Raw genomic sequence first — 17,190 nt, forward strand, 5'->3', positions numbered from 1 at the left:
GCAGCCATCTCCTTTGGCTGTCCGGGCACATTCTACCAGGGGTATGGCTGCTTCTAAAGCACTTTTGTCGGGGGCTTCCCTCCATGATATATGTAACGCGGCCGGATGGTCGTCTCCTTCTACCTTCGTCAGGTTCTACGAGCTAGACCTGGCATCTACAGTAGGGGCACAGGTTCTCTCGTAACCGTGTGCGCTTCGGTTTCACACATACGAGACACTTGGTCCTATGGCGATGTGGGTATAAGCGTTCTCACAGCGTTTCGACGCAGCTCGAGTTCCCCGAAAGGGAACGTCTCAGGTTACGTATGTAACCCTAGTTCCCTGAGGGAACGAGACGCTGCGTCGCTCTGCCATACTCCCGGCGTGTCCGTGATCACTTACTTCAGGCTTTATCAGAAGTTAGTTCCTGTTTGTTTTCACGGACGTTTTATAGCTTCCGGTCGATGACGTCATCACGCCGACGATCGATCTTTTTTCCGATGGAATGGTTCTACAGGCGCTTCACGACGCATTAACGCAGAGGCGTTCTCACAGCGTTTCGACGCAGCGTCTCGTTCCCTCAGGGAACTAGGGTTACATACGTAACCTGAGACGGTCTCCATTTGAAGAAAAAACTCAATTCGGCCAACTGAAAAATTTAGATGTGATCAGTCACTAGAAATTTTATGTCATCTCAATTCATCAGGTCTCATTGTTGAATTATATCTGGTCTCATATTTACTTATTTTGTCTGGTCTCATATTGTTTCATTTAATCTTGTCTCATAGTGTCTTATATTGTTTTATATTTTTTCATTTATCTCTAATTTAATTTAATTTAATCTGGTCTCATATTGTAAAATGTCATCTGGTCTCATTGTCTCATATTGTTTCATTTAGTCTGTTCTCATAGTGCCTTATATTGTTTATTTAATATGGTTTTATATTGTCTAATTTCATATGGTTTCATATCATTTCATTTAATCTGGTCTCATTTAATCAGGTTTTAAATGGTCTCTTTTAATTTAGTATCACATTTAATTTGATCTAGTCTCTTATTCTCCAATTTCATCCAGACTAACATTTTTACATGTTGTTTCATTTAACATGGTTTTAAATGGTCTCATATTGTTTCATTTAATCTGATCTCATATTGTCTAATTTCATCAGGTCTAATTTAGTCTCATTTCATCTGATCTCATAGTGTCTTATATTGTTTATTCAATGTTGTTTTATATTGTCTAATTTCATACGGTTACATATTGTGTCATTTCATCTGGTCTCATATTGTCTAATCTCTCGTCCTAACTAAACACAAGGTCAGTCTCAGTTTGGGTCGGGGTTTCTGAGGAGGTGATTCCCAGAGCTGGCAAACTTTTGATTGGCTATCAGGGATCTCCAAACTCGGTCCTGGAGGGCCGCTGTCCTGCAGAGTTTAGCTCCAACCCCAATTAAACATCTAAACCAGCTAATCAGTGTCTTACAAGGTTCTAGTAAGACATCGATTAGCTGGTTCAGGTTTGTTTAATTGGGGTTGGAGCTAAACTCTGCAGGACAGCGGCCCTCCAGGACCGAGTTTAGAGGTCTCTGAATGGCTATGGTGGGCCCTGATCATGTGTAGTGTGTTTCAAATTGGTCTCTTATCATCTCATTTTGTCTGGTCTCACGTTGTGTCATTTCATCTGGTCCATTATCTAAATTTCGCTGGTCTCATATTGTCTAGACTCTTGTCCTAGCTGAACAGAAGGGCAGTCTCAGTTTGGATCGGGGTGTCCTGAGAAAGATTCCCAGAGCTGGCAAACTTCTGATTGGCTATGGTGGGATCGGTCTCATTCACACCGCATCGTCCACCGGCCGCGTGTGGTGTGTTTCAGCACCAGCGGTGCACATCAGACGCAAAGATCTGCCATCTGCAGAGCCCCGTCTGCTGGGCGCAGAAGCTTGTAAAGCAGGCAGAGACTGCAACCTCGCCCTCTCGGCCATAATTCAAACCCACGCGCAGTCAGAGTGACATTCTGGGCACAGGAGCATGAAGTAGAAAGGCTTTTATTAGCACACAGATGAGAGCCTCCCAGAAAGGGGTAAAAATCAGTGTCCACATATCTGACGCCGGTTTACCGCATAGGACACATTGTTTTCTAAAATATACCTTGGTTTCAGGTAATGAATTATTGTGCATCCTAAATGTGCCCTCTCAATCTGCTATGAATACCATATTTCAATGGAATAATGTGTGAAAGCCAATTCCAATGTCCTGATGGGATCCACACCCCGCTGACACAAGCACGTCATGTTGATATAGAGCTCATCAGGCATGTTTTTGCCGAAGGACTGGCTGTGCATATGACCAGAGAATCTTCTCTGGGTTAACATGACTGGCGCAGCATGTCTGGTGAACAGTAGGAGGGCATGGCTAAAGCCATAAAGGCATTCGGAGATATTGTGTCTGGTTTAATAAGATGCAACATAGACTCTCGTTAGCTGGAGGAACCATTGGCCATATTCTCCAGATGGCCCCTCTATAAAAGGTGGAGGATGCTGGCTGAAGGCGGATGCTGATTCCAGCATGCTGTAGACTGTAAAACTGTGGAGATGCAAGGACAATATCAGAGACAGAGATTCAACCCACCCTCAAAGCATGCATAGCCATTTTCAAACAGAGGACATTATGGTAGAAAAGCATATGAGAAAATCAATTCATTCCTGGAACGCTGCCTGTCCATTTTTTCCCCTCCTTCCCGTTAAAAAACAGAGGGCTGGATGATTTCAGCAATTAAATCAAGAGTCACCTTGCCACGCGTTGCAGAGGCAGGTCGGTGGGAGAGAAACATGCTGCTGACGTACAAATCCATCCTTCTCCCTCAATCCTTGTTAGTCCTTTTTTTCTCTCTAAAAAGCCCTACCTGAAAAAATGAGTGTTGCCTACCTGTACCTATCATTCATCCATCAGAGTGTGACGGTGCACATGACAGTGATGTGATGAGCGCTCAAACACTGTCTAACATCATAGACATCACTGTAAGAACATCAGGGGAAAACACACTTCACAAAAATGCTGTATGTGTGTAAGGCTGAGTTGGGGAATATTACATTTTAAAATAATGCTTTACAATATTGGCCATAAAATAGAACTGAACATTACATTGCTACTTTTTAGGAAAAATAATGTTATATTTATATGCAACATAATATATATTCGGTTCAAATCTCACTATTAACTATGCTTATTAGCAAGCATATTAGGTTACTAGGATATTGGATTTTCATATGTTCTTATAAAGTACATATGCCTTAATCCTGCATGAACTTATTCTACATCCCTTATTACCTAATACCTAAACTTAAAGGGTTACTTCAGCGATTAGCATATGGCTTTGTATCAGTAGAAACCCTGGAGTATATTCAAATGATTGTGCTTCCCCCCCTAATATCCCCCTGAGACAAGAGATTTATGCATTTTATTTCTGGAAAAATTCCTCCCATGATGCAAATATCGTCAATTTGTGCCATCAGAAGAATTGTTGGCCAGAGGCTAAAGACTACAGCCAGCAGAGGGAGCCATTTCCACATGTTTTCAACTCGCGCGTGGGGGATGGAGATCACACTCACAGCTCAGCTTGCAGCTGCAGCCTCAGGCATTCATGTTTAAACGGTGCGGCCAGCAGAGCAAAGTAAGTCTTTCAACTTCTCAAAGTAATTCCTATTAAAGTTAAGCTTTCAAAGGCATGAACTGAAAACGCACCAGACATGCGAACATGCCCTGTGAATCTATGCCGCGAGTGCCATCGCGTTTACCTCAGCTCTCATCACGAGCTCATCCATGACTGTCAAGACATGTGGCTGTAAGACTCCCTCAGCGGCTAAATCACATATTGAACACACACGTTCAGTTTTTAATTGTAGTGAGTTCTCTAACTGAACTGATTTTATGAAGATGATCGTGGTCGCGGTGGGATAGTGATCAGTGATTCAGTAATCTAGTAGTGGTGGCTTTGGGAGTGGCCTCACAGGGCAGTGAAGCATTGTGGGAATTGTTGTCTTTCATCCCCATGAGACAAAAATACATTTTCTGTCTTTTCTTAGTCTAGAAAACACCAAATAAAAAAAATAATTTCACATTTCTACTACAGTAATGACCCAGTTTAAATACAGATTCATCTTACCAGCGCTGAAGTACTCCCACAACTACCGTACTTACTATAAATAAGCAGTAAATTAGGAGTTTATTGAGACAAAAGTTATAGTTAATAGTGAATATGTGTTCGCCATACTCTCAGAAAAAAAGGTCCAAAAGCTGTAACTGGAGCGGTACCTTTTAAAAAGATACCAATACCAATTTAAAGATACCAATTTAAGGTACCAATGACCCCTTTTTGAAAAGGTACTGCCCCAGTGACAGCTTTTGTTCATTTTTTCCTGAGAGTGCATCCTAATGTATTAACACATACTCAGAATGTATCATGCACCCAACTGCCACACAGTTTTTTGGTTGATAACAATAAATGGCAGATATTAAAACTGCATACAATTTTGTGTAAATTCATAAAAAATAAAATGTTTTAAATGTGCATTTAGGCATAACAACATTATTATTCGCATGGTAAATGTATATATTCAGTTTAAGATGTGCTAAAGATTACATTCAACAGTGTTACAATTACTAAATGTATTATTGCTCTAAATTATTATTAAGATTAATTCATTAGTGGGTGTTAGATGACAGTGTTACATATTATATTATGTGAATATTTTAGTGTCCGATTTATAAGTAAAGTTAACATTTAGTCATCTGTTCACATAATCTGTATTACAGTTCTGCTCATAAGTTTTCATAATGTGTAAGGTAGCTTCCGAAGGGCAGTGCTATAAAAATATGATCTTTAAACAAAACAAGAAAGATTCAAACGTTTGAACTGGTTAATTTGTGTAAATTCAGTTATTTTATCTCGTGGATTATATGTAAAACACTTTTATGCTTTTTTACGACCGACTAAAAATAACAAGTTTATTATAATAGCATCTTGCATATTCTGCAAGGTGTACATATTTAAACGTATGAGCAGAACTGTATATGCTGTATTTTTTTACATATCTGTTACATGTGTCTGCAGAGAGCTATTGACCTGTGTAGATGATTGACGACACTCCTGCAGCCTGGAACTCATTTGACAGGGGTCAATGAGGTCAGCGTTAGTATTGACAATCAGTTAACTCAATCTGACCAGGGCGGGTGGAAGTCAACATTCATGCACCAATGAGTGACACTCAGGAACACCGTGATCCGAAAGACCACCCTGAATAAAAGTGAAACACTGAAAATGATACTGATGAGGTGTGGCAAGGTGGTTGAATATACAGTATGGAGTTAATGGAGAGTTCAATCCCATGAGCTATCACACTTGTGCTGTTAAATCCCTTTGATAAATCCCTTTGTAAATGTTCCGTAAGCTGCTTTGGATAAAAAGTCTGTTAAATGACTATTCATTCACTTGCTAGTGAACTATGGCTATGAAATACTTGTATGACTATATCTTCAAAGAAAAGCCAACTCTATTTCTACACCTCTCAGAGAAAGAGCATGACGTGACCCGTGGTTCTCAGCCCATGGTGGGAAAGACTGAAAATGGTCTTTGTAACAAAGCCGCTATCAGATAATGCAACAAAATCGGCCAGAACTTCACTGAGCGCTCGAGCCTGGGAATGCGCACGAATGCTACGGCCACATACCATAGCTGATCTCTGACTACAACCAAAGTGCCCCATTAATGACGACCTCAACTCTGTGTCCTTCATTCATTACAGCGAATTATCGGAATGCTGCTCCTGGGACTGGCTTTGAAGTATAGCTGCAGAAGGCAATGGTTATTGTTGTAGGCGTGTTCGAGATTACCAGCTCCCTGCGGTTGCTCTGTACTTAAAGTTTGAAACCAGGAAACTGGATGATGTTTTCAGATTTGTAGGGCTTTGAATATGCTTTTACTAAAAATAAAAATAAAGGTGACAGGATGATGTCAGAAGATTTGGTGTACAATAGATCCTAAGCATCATTGACAAATATCTCATCTTGTGAAATGTGTGGTCAGTACCGCCACTCCATATAGACCAAGTGCACATGATTGCAAAATTTAAAAAGTGAGAACGCATTCAAAAGTGATTTCAATACCCCACATATTGAAATCGAGTATCCTCGTAAGCAGTCTTAAAGGGGTACTTCAGCGCTGGGAAGATGAATCTGTATCTAAACTGGGTCATTAATGTAGTAGTCATTTCTATTTTGGTGCTTTCTAGACTGAGAAAAGACAGAACATTTATTTTTGTCTCATGGGGATGAAAGACCACAATTCCCAAAATGCTTCACTGCCCTATGAGGCCACTCCCAAAGCCACCGCTACTAGATTACTGGATAGCTTTCATTTTCCCACCTCGACCGCATTTATTTTCATAAGATCAGTTCAGTTAGATAACAGACACTACCATTAAAAACTGAACGTGTCTGTTCAATCTAATGTGATTTAGCCACTGATGTAGTGTCAAAGCACTAACAGGAGTCAGATTACATTCACGTGATGAATGAGCTGAGGTAAGAGCTCTCGTGAGGAGAGCTGAGGTAAACGTGTCCGCGCTCACGGCAGTAGTTCTCAGCGCGTGTTCAGTCTGGCACGTTTTCAGTTCATGCCTTTGGAAGCTTAAGTTTCATAATTAATTTGAGAAGTTGAAACACTGACTTTGCACCGCACCCGATCTGTTTACATGAATGCCAACTTTGACTGAAATAACCTCTCGTTACAAACGAGGTATGCAGCAAAGCATTTGTGAAGCCACAACACACACAACCTTGAGGTGGATGGGCTACAACAGCAGAAGACCCCACCGGGTACCACGGTAGAGTCAGAATTTGGCGTAATCAGAATGAAACAAGGATCCATCATGCCTTGTTACCACTGTGCAGGCGGGTGGTGGTGGTGTAATGGTGTGGGGGATGTTTTCTTGGCACACTTTAGGCCCCTTAGTGCCAATTGGCCATCGTTTAAATGCCACGGCCTACCTGAGCATTGTTTCTGACCATGTCCATCCCTTTCTGACCACCATGTACCCATCCTCTGATGGCTACTGCCAGCAGAATAATGCACCATGTCACAAAGCTCAAATCATTTCAAATTGGTTTCTTGAACATGACAATGAGTTCACTGAACTAAAATGGCCCCCACAGTCACCAGATCTCAACCCAATAGAGCATCTTTGGGATGTGGTGGAACGGGAGCTTCGTGCCCTGGATGTGCATCCCACAAATCTCCATCAACTGCAAGATGCTCTCCTATCAATATGGGCCAACATTTCTAAAGAATGCTTTCAGCACCTTGTTGAATCAATGCCACGTAGAATTAAGGCAGTTCTGAAGGGGAAAGGGGGTCAAACACAGTATTAGTATGGTGTTCCTAATAATCCTTTAGGTGAGTGTAATAGTGCATTTAAAAGTTAATGGTCAAACATATCATTACAAAAGGTCTCAATGCTGCTGCAAGTGGAAAATAATGTGGATAACACTGAATAAATATAATTTGATCAGGTAAAATACTGATAGTTACCCCTTTAAACCTCTCTACTTAATCGCCGGACTCACATATCCGTCATGTTCGTAGTTTTTTAACACCTTTTGTCTGCGTTTGTAGCTCTAAACTAATCAAATCCTCGTCCAACTCTCAATGGGTTGTGGGCAATATCAGCTGTTAGAGTGCACTTTGAATTCTGACCGGAAATAAGAGACCATCAGGGTATCTTTGGAATACTCATTTCAACATACTACGATTTTGAACGTACTAATTCTATTTTTGAATACTATTTAGGATGGATAGTATGCGAATTGGGACGCACCAATAATATATTAAAGCGTCTTTGGTGTTTCTATGGTTTCTACCAAATAAAACTAGAAATCGAGGGTAACGCGTTACCCTCGATTTCTAGTTTTATTTTGATAGGCGACGCAAGCACACAGGTCGTGTCCTTATTTCTCTGGATTTAAATGTTCTTGGAAACATTTGGGATAAGTTAAGGACACAAGTCAACAAAATATTGAGCCTTTAATTTGAAGATTAACTGTGAAATTATTACAATATAAAAATATATTAAGAACTTTAATGTTTGTGTGCGATCAATCAGGTTTAATTACAGAAAAATTTGTGATTCATTGTTTTATATTTTTTTTATCAATTGACTAATTGAAATGTCCCTTTAGGTCCTCCATAGTGTTCGGCTTGGGGTGCATCCCTAGTCATTGCTGTAAAAAAAAACCTTTTGGAAACTTAATTTTTAAGAGTGTAGACCACAGTAGCGAGATCAGCTTCTGAAACTGTTGCAGAGATTTATCAGAAGCCATTACTGTAATTGCAAATGGCTGTGGAACATTACTCACTGGCAATATCCTGAAGATATCCATCTTATTGAACCATACTGATTAATTGAATTTTCATCAGTGCTAAGCTTATTAACTGTTATGACAAATGATTCGAGGGGCGTACATGTAGGCCACCTAGCACATTGCTTTTGAACATTTTTTTTCTTCCAGCCCAAGAGATTATTATCTTTCATTTCAGTTATCTCTCTTTGGAATAAAATGCAAGACTGGTTAAACTCAGTGGACGACTGTCTCGTTTGCGTTTTGACGTACTGATGTGGAGTATCGCACCTTGGCTCCTTGGCTGCTTCAGGGGAAAGGAGAGTTTACCAAATGCTTTATTTGCCCCCCCGTAAATTCATGCGGCGAATGTTTGCGAGTTGAGACGAGGGAGGAACACTTACAGGTTCTTGACGGCGGTGATCCCTCGGAAAGCCTTACGAGGAATAGCCTGAATCTGATTCTCGCTCAGGTCCCTGGAGAGAAAGAGAGATGAGAAAGAGAAAGAGAGATATTAGGATTTGTTTGAAGCCACTTCACATTTGGTGCAAAAGCATCTTGAGGAAGACGGACGGTTTGCTGCCGCCCCTCTGGAACGATACGCCGCTGCTTTGAAGTCTGAGGCCATATTGTTCTAGTGACCATAAATGTCACATTCTCCTTTATTCGTCTGGCCTTTTATCACTCCGTCTCTGTGTGTGTTGGTCTAATGAAAAACATTTCTAAAGCAGTACTTTGTAATGAAAGGCCTCATAGCGGCGATCCTTGGTTCATTCCTGTAGAAAATGAAGCAATCATATGCACTTTGAGTAACCCGAGAAAGCAAAAAGACAAAAGCATCTCTACACCAAAATGAATGCCTGGCATTTTTAATGCTCGCTTATGAGCCAAATGATTTTTGACATGTCACAATGGTTGTGCTTAACTTTATTAAGCTTGTTTGTTTGTAGACTCATGCTGGCAAACATAATTTGAAAACCAGAATGCAATTACTGGCGAAGAAGGAAACAAATGAGATATGGAATATCTGCCCAGCTAATCAAAGCGTCTGCTTTGGAGTCATGCCTGCTACACATAACACGAACAGACCACCACGTGGGTTAACCCACCTGACCTTGCTACAACCAATTTCACTGATAAACAATCAGGCGCGGATCCAAACACAGCGAGGAATTCTGCCAGAGCTCGTACGTGGGATGTAATGATGTATCATGTACAGGACTGCCAGCAATTTCCTCTTAGGAGCATTAAAAACTGTAGTTATTGGGCTCCTTCAGCCCCCTGCCAGAAATGGATACGTCTCTTTGTGTGTGTGTGTGTGTGTGTTTTTTTTAAAAACTCAAACCAATCAAGTTTTATTATGGCAAAAATCTTAATAACTATGTTATGCTTTGCAATAAGGGGCTATGGCATTTCATCTAACTGTTCTTGATGGTTTTAGACATGTTCTGCAATCTTGCGTTTCTTTGTTTCTTTACAGCGCTCTTAGCTGGCTTGGCATGTTCCTTTGTGTATCCTTCATGTCGAACATTGCGGCGCGTATACAGAGGAGAACAAACATTTGCAGGGTAAAAACTCATAACATCCCATATTCGTACGCCACAGAGTGGGAAAATAGGACCGCTGTTTATACCGTCATCACACCAGTCTAAAAGATGGTGAGGAGCACAGAGGAAACTTCTCTTTGGCTAGGATTTTTAATTCTTCATGAATGGCGAAGCACCAGCCTCGTCCGTCCTCGTCGAGCTGAGAGCGCTGCGTAGTACTTTACAGCACTTCTACTGCTAATAAATGTTTTATTGCTTTGTTTACTCAGTGGAACCTTTTTCATTATTTCTACAAAAAGGCAAATCGTAGCAAATAAAGGCACTTATGAAACGCAATGGGTCTCAGCAGTGCTCTCACCGAGGAGCGACTGAGAGAAACTCACACAGCCCCACAGGCTTTGGGTTGAATTAGACGAGTTCTAATGAAGAATTACGTGAAACTATAAAGAGATAATATAAGTTTATGAGATATGAGAATAATACTGGCTGGGAGAATGTAGCAATGTACATATTTCATCTGCTTTGACACTATATTAATTACGCGTGGATAATGAAACAATATATGTGACTTTAGACAAAAATACAATCTCTCCAAAGAATATTTAAAAAGCAGTTTTATTTGTCAGTTAACTGCATGCAATGTAAATATCCGTTTCCCAATTTATATTTTGTCTTGTTTTATTTAATTATCAACAAAATTGCCTAACATATTAAGTCTTGCATTCAGATAATATAACCTTTTTAATAAATTGACTTAGACTTTTTTTTTTTTTTTTTACCCTGTTAGCAAATAGTACTATAAATACTGGTGTTTAATTTTTTTTTTTTTAAATAATAATCAATTCAACTCAGTCCTGGTATGCACTGCTATCATTAGCGTCAAATTGGCCATCTTAACAGAAGCTTGGATTAATGCTTTAAGTTCAAGTTAAAGATACAGATTGAAACCAGACATAAGCCAAGCAGTGTTTGTTAAAGGACAGAGCTGCATTGGTCCCCCTCCTCTAGCAATCTGCTTGCAAATTTCATTAATTTAATTTGGCTTTGGCCCTGTTCTCTCTGACTGTCAGGATGCCTGCCATAAATCTCCCTTTGATTCCATTACGGCTCCCATGTCCAGACAACCTGGCAACGCCAAAACATATTACAGATAAACGCTCAGCAACACGCAAGGATATGAGAGCCGAGCTGCAAGGAGGATCTATCTTTACACACACACACACACGCACACACACACACACACACACACGCACAAATAGATAGATACTTGATCACAAACACACAGAATCTCACACAAAGGTTAGACAGAATGAAATGCTCCTACTTGAAATGTCGCCGTCATGACACTCACACACACCTTGTTTCAGTCGGATACACATGGGAATCTACTATAAATGGTTAAATATGTGCAAGGAAGAGAAGACCAATAATAGTTCAATATATATGTCTGTTACATTTTCGAACGCTCAGTGTTCTGACAATGTGATTTTCGAACTTTAATCGTTAACCATTGCTTATGAATTCAGATGGTATGCCTTTGGTTGAAATTAACAACAAAGAAATGTCTGAAAGTTTGGGCTGCATTTAGCAGATGTTTACTACTTTCGAACAAATCCTAAGCAGAGTCCATCCATCCATTTTCCAGACAGCATGTTGTATGTCCTAAGCAGAATGCTTGAGGAATATCAATACGCCGCTGCCTTACAAACACAGTAAAATGTATTGAGGGTATGTCGGTCAATTCCTATCACGCTTTACGAATGTCACTCTTATCTCTTCACTGAAAAATGGAATGGTGCGCTTTTACAAGAAGGTTGATTGCTTTACTTTTGTTGTTTTCTCGCTCTGTTTAAAGCACAAAGGAAAAGAGCGATTGTCTAAGGAAGTCGAGGAAACTTAAACATCACTTCACAGTAGGAGCTCAAATAACGCAGGATGGCCAAGACAAGGTCTCGTTCGGTTATTACTGACACACACAAGCTTCTCAGGTGCACATATGCGCAGTATCCTTCTCAGGAGCATATCCGTCTTACCCTTCGTCTTGAATCTGCATCATTTTAAATGAGGGAGCATGTTTATGCAGTTAGTAATTAACATAAAATATGTCCAGGCATCTCCATAAGGGCCTTCTGCACAAGCTCGCCTGTACAGCCATTTAATCACTCTCTGAAAATATAACCACAGACCTTTTATACCAGGCCTAAACTACACTGATGAAATTTTATGCTGAATCTATTAGAGTTGAGGTACTCGAACTCACTCAACTTTTCACAGACTTGGACTCACAGATTCTGATTATCTTTACTAAGTCCAACCGAGTCCAGGGATGCAGTGAAATATGCTCGGGATGGCTGACGGAATTGCCACTGGCCAGATTGGGTCAATACTGCACTGTCACAAAAGTCAATCATTCACATGTGTTGTTAAGTCTTGCCTGTTCATACAATCAATCCGATACTAAGACGAGTTTTTGTGTACACACACTCATGCTCACGCCTGTCAGTCAGCGTGCAAATGCAGAAATAAGTTCTCTTTTGCGTCTTAACTCAGTTAACTTGAAAACGTATCCATGCAATACACTTTAAAAAATGTAAATAAATGCATTCAGAAATTAAACAGTTTTGAGTTGGCCCTGATTTATGGAAATGACACGTAGAACAGTGCATTCCACTGTAAAGAGTATAGGTCTGCCTCCTTACCACAACAATTTTGCTTTTCAGGTCCTAATAGGCCTTTACCATTCACCAAGCTACACCGATTTCCACACCCTGTCTTGAATTCATACATTTATATTGATGGATAAGTCAAGTCAACCCAGCAGCTTTTTACATGCAAAAAATCTGCTTCACTCTTTCATGACACAATACAGAAATCATCAGCCATAACTTCCATTACATGACTTTGCTGAGCAGAATACTGCAACCCGAATTCCGGAAATGTTGGGATGTTTTTTAAATTTGAATACAATTAAAACTATTTTTATATCACATATTTTATTCACAATTGAACATAGCGTTGGAATTTGGTCCCATTCTTGCCTGATATAGGTTTCCAACTACTGAAGAGTCTGTGGTCATCTTTGACGTATTTTTTGTTTAATTATGCACCAAATGTTCTCCACAGGTGAAAGATCAGGCCAGTTCCACACCTACTATTCTATGATGAAGCCCTGCTGTTGTAATAGCTGCAGTGTGTGGTTTTGCATTGTCCTGCTGAAATACACAAAGCCTTCCCAGAAATAGACGTCATCTGGAGGGGAGCATATGAACACGTTGGAAGGTCTCCGTCCTCTTTAGCCCGGAGGACACAGAGTCCATGGTTTCCTACAAGAATGTCGAATTCGGACCCGCCTGACTATAGAACACTTCCACTTTGAAATAGTCCATTCGAAATGAGCCCTGACCCATAGGACACGACAGCGATTCTGGACCATGTTCACATATGGCATCCTCTTCGCATGATAGAGCTTTAGTTGGCATCTGCCGATGTTACCAACAGTGGTTTCTGGAAGTATTCCTGGGCCCATTTAGTAATGTCATTGACACAATCAGGGCGATGAGTAATGTAGTGTCCTCTGAGGACTTGAAGACCACGAGCATCCCTTACACAGAGATTTCTCCAGTTTCTCTGACTCGTTTGATGATGTTATGTGCCGTAGGAGATGAGATTTGCAAAGCCTTTGCAATTTGATGTTGAGGAAGATTGTTTTTAAATTATTCCACAATTTTTTTACACACTCTTTCACAGCCTCTGCCCATCTTTACTTCTGAGAGACTCTCGAAGCCTCTCGAAGACATCTCTTTTATAGCTAATCAGACCTGAGTTACAGACCTGATATCAATTCATTAGTTGCTAGATGTTCTCCCAAATCAAAATGTTCTTGCTCAGCACTTTGTTACCCCTGTGCCAACTTTTATGAGACCTGTAGCAGGCATCAATTTTGAAATTAGCTCATTTAGTGGATAAAAGGGTACAATTTCTACATTTAAACATTTGTTATGTTATCTGTGCTCTATTGTGAACAAAATATTGGCTCATGTGATTTGAAAGTCTTTTAGTTTTCATTTTATTTAAATTTAAAAAAGTCCCAACTTTTTCGAAATTATAAGATGAAGAGAAATCAAAATGACAAGAGGCAATAGATGTTTGCTTTTGTTACAATTAAAATGTATATATTTTAAATAAATAACAATTTTAATGACCCTGTCCCCGGGTTCACCATTGTTCTTTCCTTGAACTTCTATTGATAGATCCTGACCATCCCACAAGAACTGCACAAAAAAACACAGGAGTCCGGAACACCATCAAACTCGAACAAATCCTTACTTTTGCCCATTTTTCCTGCTTCTAGTGCATCAACTTTGAGGACAAACTGTTCACTTGCTGCCTAATATATTCCAGCCACTAACAGGTGCCGGAATGAAGAGATAATCTGTGTTATTCACTTTTATTTATTTTTTTTGAAAGTGAAAACTAATAATTTAATGGTTTAAGTTATTATGGACAAATATGAGTGTACACTTACTCTCCCACACAGTCACACACGAGGCCCACTCTCGGACAGGACTGGTTTTCCCTGAGGAGATCAGGTAAATTCGTGTTTCGCAGTACTCTGGGATGTTAATCTCTTCTAAAATCAAACATGGCAATGTTTTTTTCCTCTTTGTATAAATTACAGAGCAAACTACTTACTATGTTTCGGCTAACTCGGCCCTTGGAGAAATCTAATCCTGATCTGGACAGGACTGCTTGTTGATACAGTATTTCACACAAGTCTAATTTCAATGGTTCTCATGATGCACGGATCCAGAGCACATGGGCTTTTCTTCCCATCTTTCTTCCTTATAAAGTCAAAACAGACATCTGTCTCGTTCCATCTAGCTTATCATGCACAAACCACAGCCCAGCTGGGTGACTGGACCGTTGATACGTCTCCCACCATGCCCATGCCTCTCTCATTATCTATCAAGCGCTGTCTTGCTTTCACTCTTGCTCTTGGCAGGGCTGTTATCTGCATGCCAAATTGAATCTAGAGTCCGAGATTCTCGCAGAGGCCCTGATGCCTGTCAGTGGGTTCCTACGCGCTTCTGTTAAGTCCTGCCAGCAATGACAGATCCCCCCGAACATGCTCGTGCGATCACACACAGATCTAAGCATACACACCTGATCACAAAGAGTAAGGTGAAAGGTTATTAAAACCCTCCAGCTATACTCTCGCCAGATATATTACATTACATTATTCATTTAGCACTCATAACTGGGGCCAACCACATCACTGTCATATTACATCTGACCCGACCGCTTCAGGGATGACCAGTTAAAAGTGCGTCTGCATGTGTGTGTGTTATAGAGGTCACATCCAAATAGCTGTTAAGACTGTTCTGAAGTGAAACCAGCCCTACAAGAATATGGAGAGTATTACAATACACCCTTGGCCTTAGGATTCAGAGTCTGGAGGCGTATTTGTGTTTCATCTCGGTGTCGTGAGGAATCAGGCCGTAACTGTGACTCCCTGAACTGACAGGTTACGACCGCACGCTGCCCGGGTCGGACGCCGTTTGCACAGGTTATGAGATGCACATTTCTGATTTCTTTCATTAAAGACACAGCCAGAATCGAGGAGAAAGAAGACGACCCCCTCGGGCACTCCATGAGCATTTTGTTTTATGAAATCCGATCGTCTTCAGTCTATATCCTTTCGAGCGGCAGTTGCACATGACAAGCTGCATCTACTGTAAAGCGTGCTCTTTTCCCACCGGAACGGCAATTCGTGTAACACTTATTCGATAAAGATATATAGAAATGTGCATAATAAACAGTGACCCCGTTGCAGCCTCGTATTTCACTCTTTTACAGCTCCAGTTATGGCCGTGATGGGCGGCCCTCTCTCGCTGCCGGCTGGAGTCTCCACTTTGCTTTATGGCCACTTTTAAAAATGGAGGCAAATTAAAACACTATGGATTTCTGGCCCTGAAAGACTGTATAGTGTAATTGGCCTTAAGGATGACAGTAGTTCTTAATTACACTGAGCACAGGAGCTTTTTCATTGGACCCAGGCCGCTCGCTCCATCTCTCTCTCGTCTCATTCTGCGCGAAGCACCAGCCAGCAGATCTCCTTCTTCTCTTCAGTTATTAAAAGTTATTATTCCAGTCTCTTCACTGAAATCATCTCTTAAACGGAATAGAGTAGATGTAAATATTACCTTCTGGCAGGTGGCACAGAACCAGTGAGAATCACACGCTGGCTGCAAATGTGAAAGAGTGCGGCGGATCGTTCAGACACATTACTGATTTTTAGATGGAGGTTTCGCCTGAAGCGCTGCATACGGGATGATGGAGGCAAACAGTTGTGAAGGTTAATACACGTCTGCCAGTTAAATCAAATAAAGCATTCGTGTATGAAGAAGGACTGCACAATTAATCTGAAAAATAATGGTTATATTCATGGATTTTTCTATTTGTGGAATTAGTTGACATGGAATATGTTGACAAGTCTGTTCCGTTTTGGTTTTGTTTTGTTTAGGTTTTTTTGACAGTTGTCAAAATGAATTTTAAAAAATGTGTAATAAATGTAGTTCTACAATATAATATCATGAATTACTAAGGAACCCTTCAGCTTCACTTTAAAACCATCAACTTATTATTGATGTTTAAGATATTATAATAAGACAAGACTTATGATAATATAATACACAGGGTTAGGGATTTTTCTCAAATACGTGTACGGCACAAAAGGACTAAATTATGTTTTTTGTTTGTTTTTTTGGGTCGTCATTGCCCATACTGCATTTATTAAAGGACAACTCCGGTGAGAAATGACCCTAGGGGTAATTAACAGATGGTTTACCGAGTAGATCGTTCTCTGGGATGCGTTTTCATGAAAATCGAATGTAAAGAGTTTTATCTCTAAAAACAGATAAGCTTATAACGCTAGTCTATGGGGCAAAGGGTAAGTGAAATTAAATCGCTAGTTAATACCACTAACAAGGCTCAAAATAGCCTCACACTAACACGGTAGCATAATGAGGGTCCCTACATGCAAACCGAAGCATTGAGAACTTTGTATGTGTACAAACTGTTTAATAAGAAGATACTTTATAAACACAGTGCATTACGCGTTCATGGACAGGCGCCATCTTGAAACAGTCTCAACCAATCGATCTACGAGCGCTGTGCTAAGTGAGCTGGTCGATAGGAATTAAGTTTGTGAAATCTAATGACGGATATTTTTATTTGTATTTATTTATTTTCTCTGTCACGTTCAGTGTTTTCT

The 17,190-nt window shown here is 40.3% G+C and overlaps 1 protein-coding gene across 1 annotated transcript in view; it reads right to left on the minus strand.

The window, feature by feature from the left end:
- Positions 1-17,190, minus strand: part of slit3 (slit homolog 3 (Drosophila)) — a 231,779-nt gene that overhangs the window by 86,735 nt on the left and 127,854 nt on the right. The window contains exon 5 of the mRNA XM_067458018.1: positions 8,775-8,846. Coding sequence (XP_067314119.1) covers positions 8,775-8,846 — 72 coding nt within the window. The remainder of the gene's footprint in view (positions 1-8,774; positions 8,847-17,190) is intronic.

The sequence above is a fragment of the Pseudorasbora parva genome, chromosome 11 (genome assembly GCF_024679245.1).
Source record: "Pseudorasbora parva isolate DD20220531a chromosome 11, ASM2467924v1, whole genome shotgun sequence".
NCBI classification, from domain to species: Eukaryota; Metazoa; Chordata; class Actinopteri; order Cypriniformes; family Gobionidae; genus Pseudorasbora; species Pseudorasbora parva.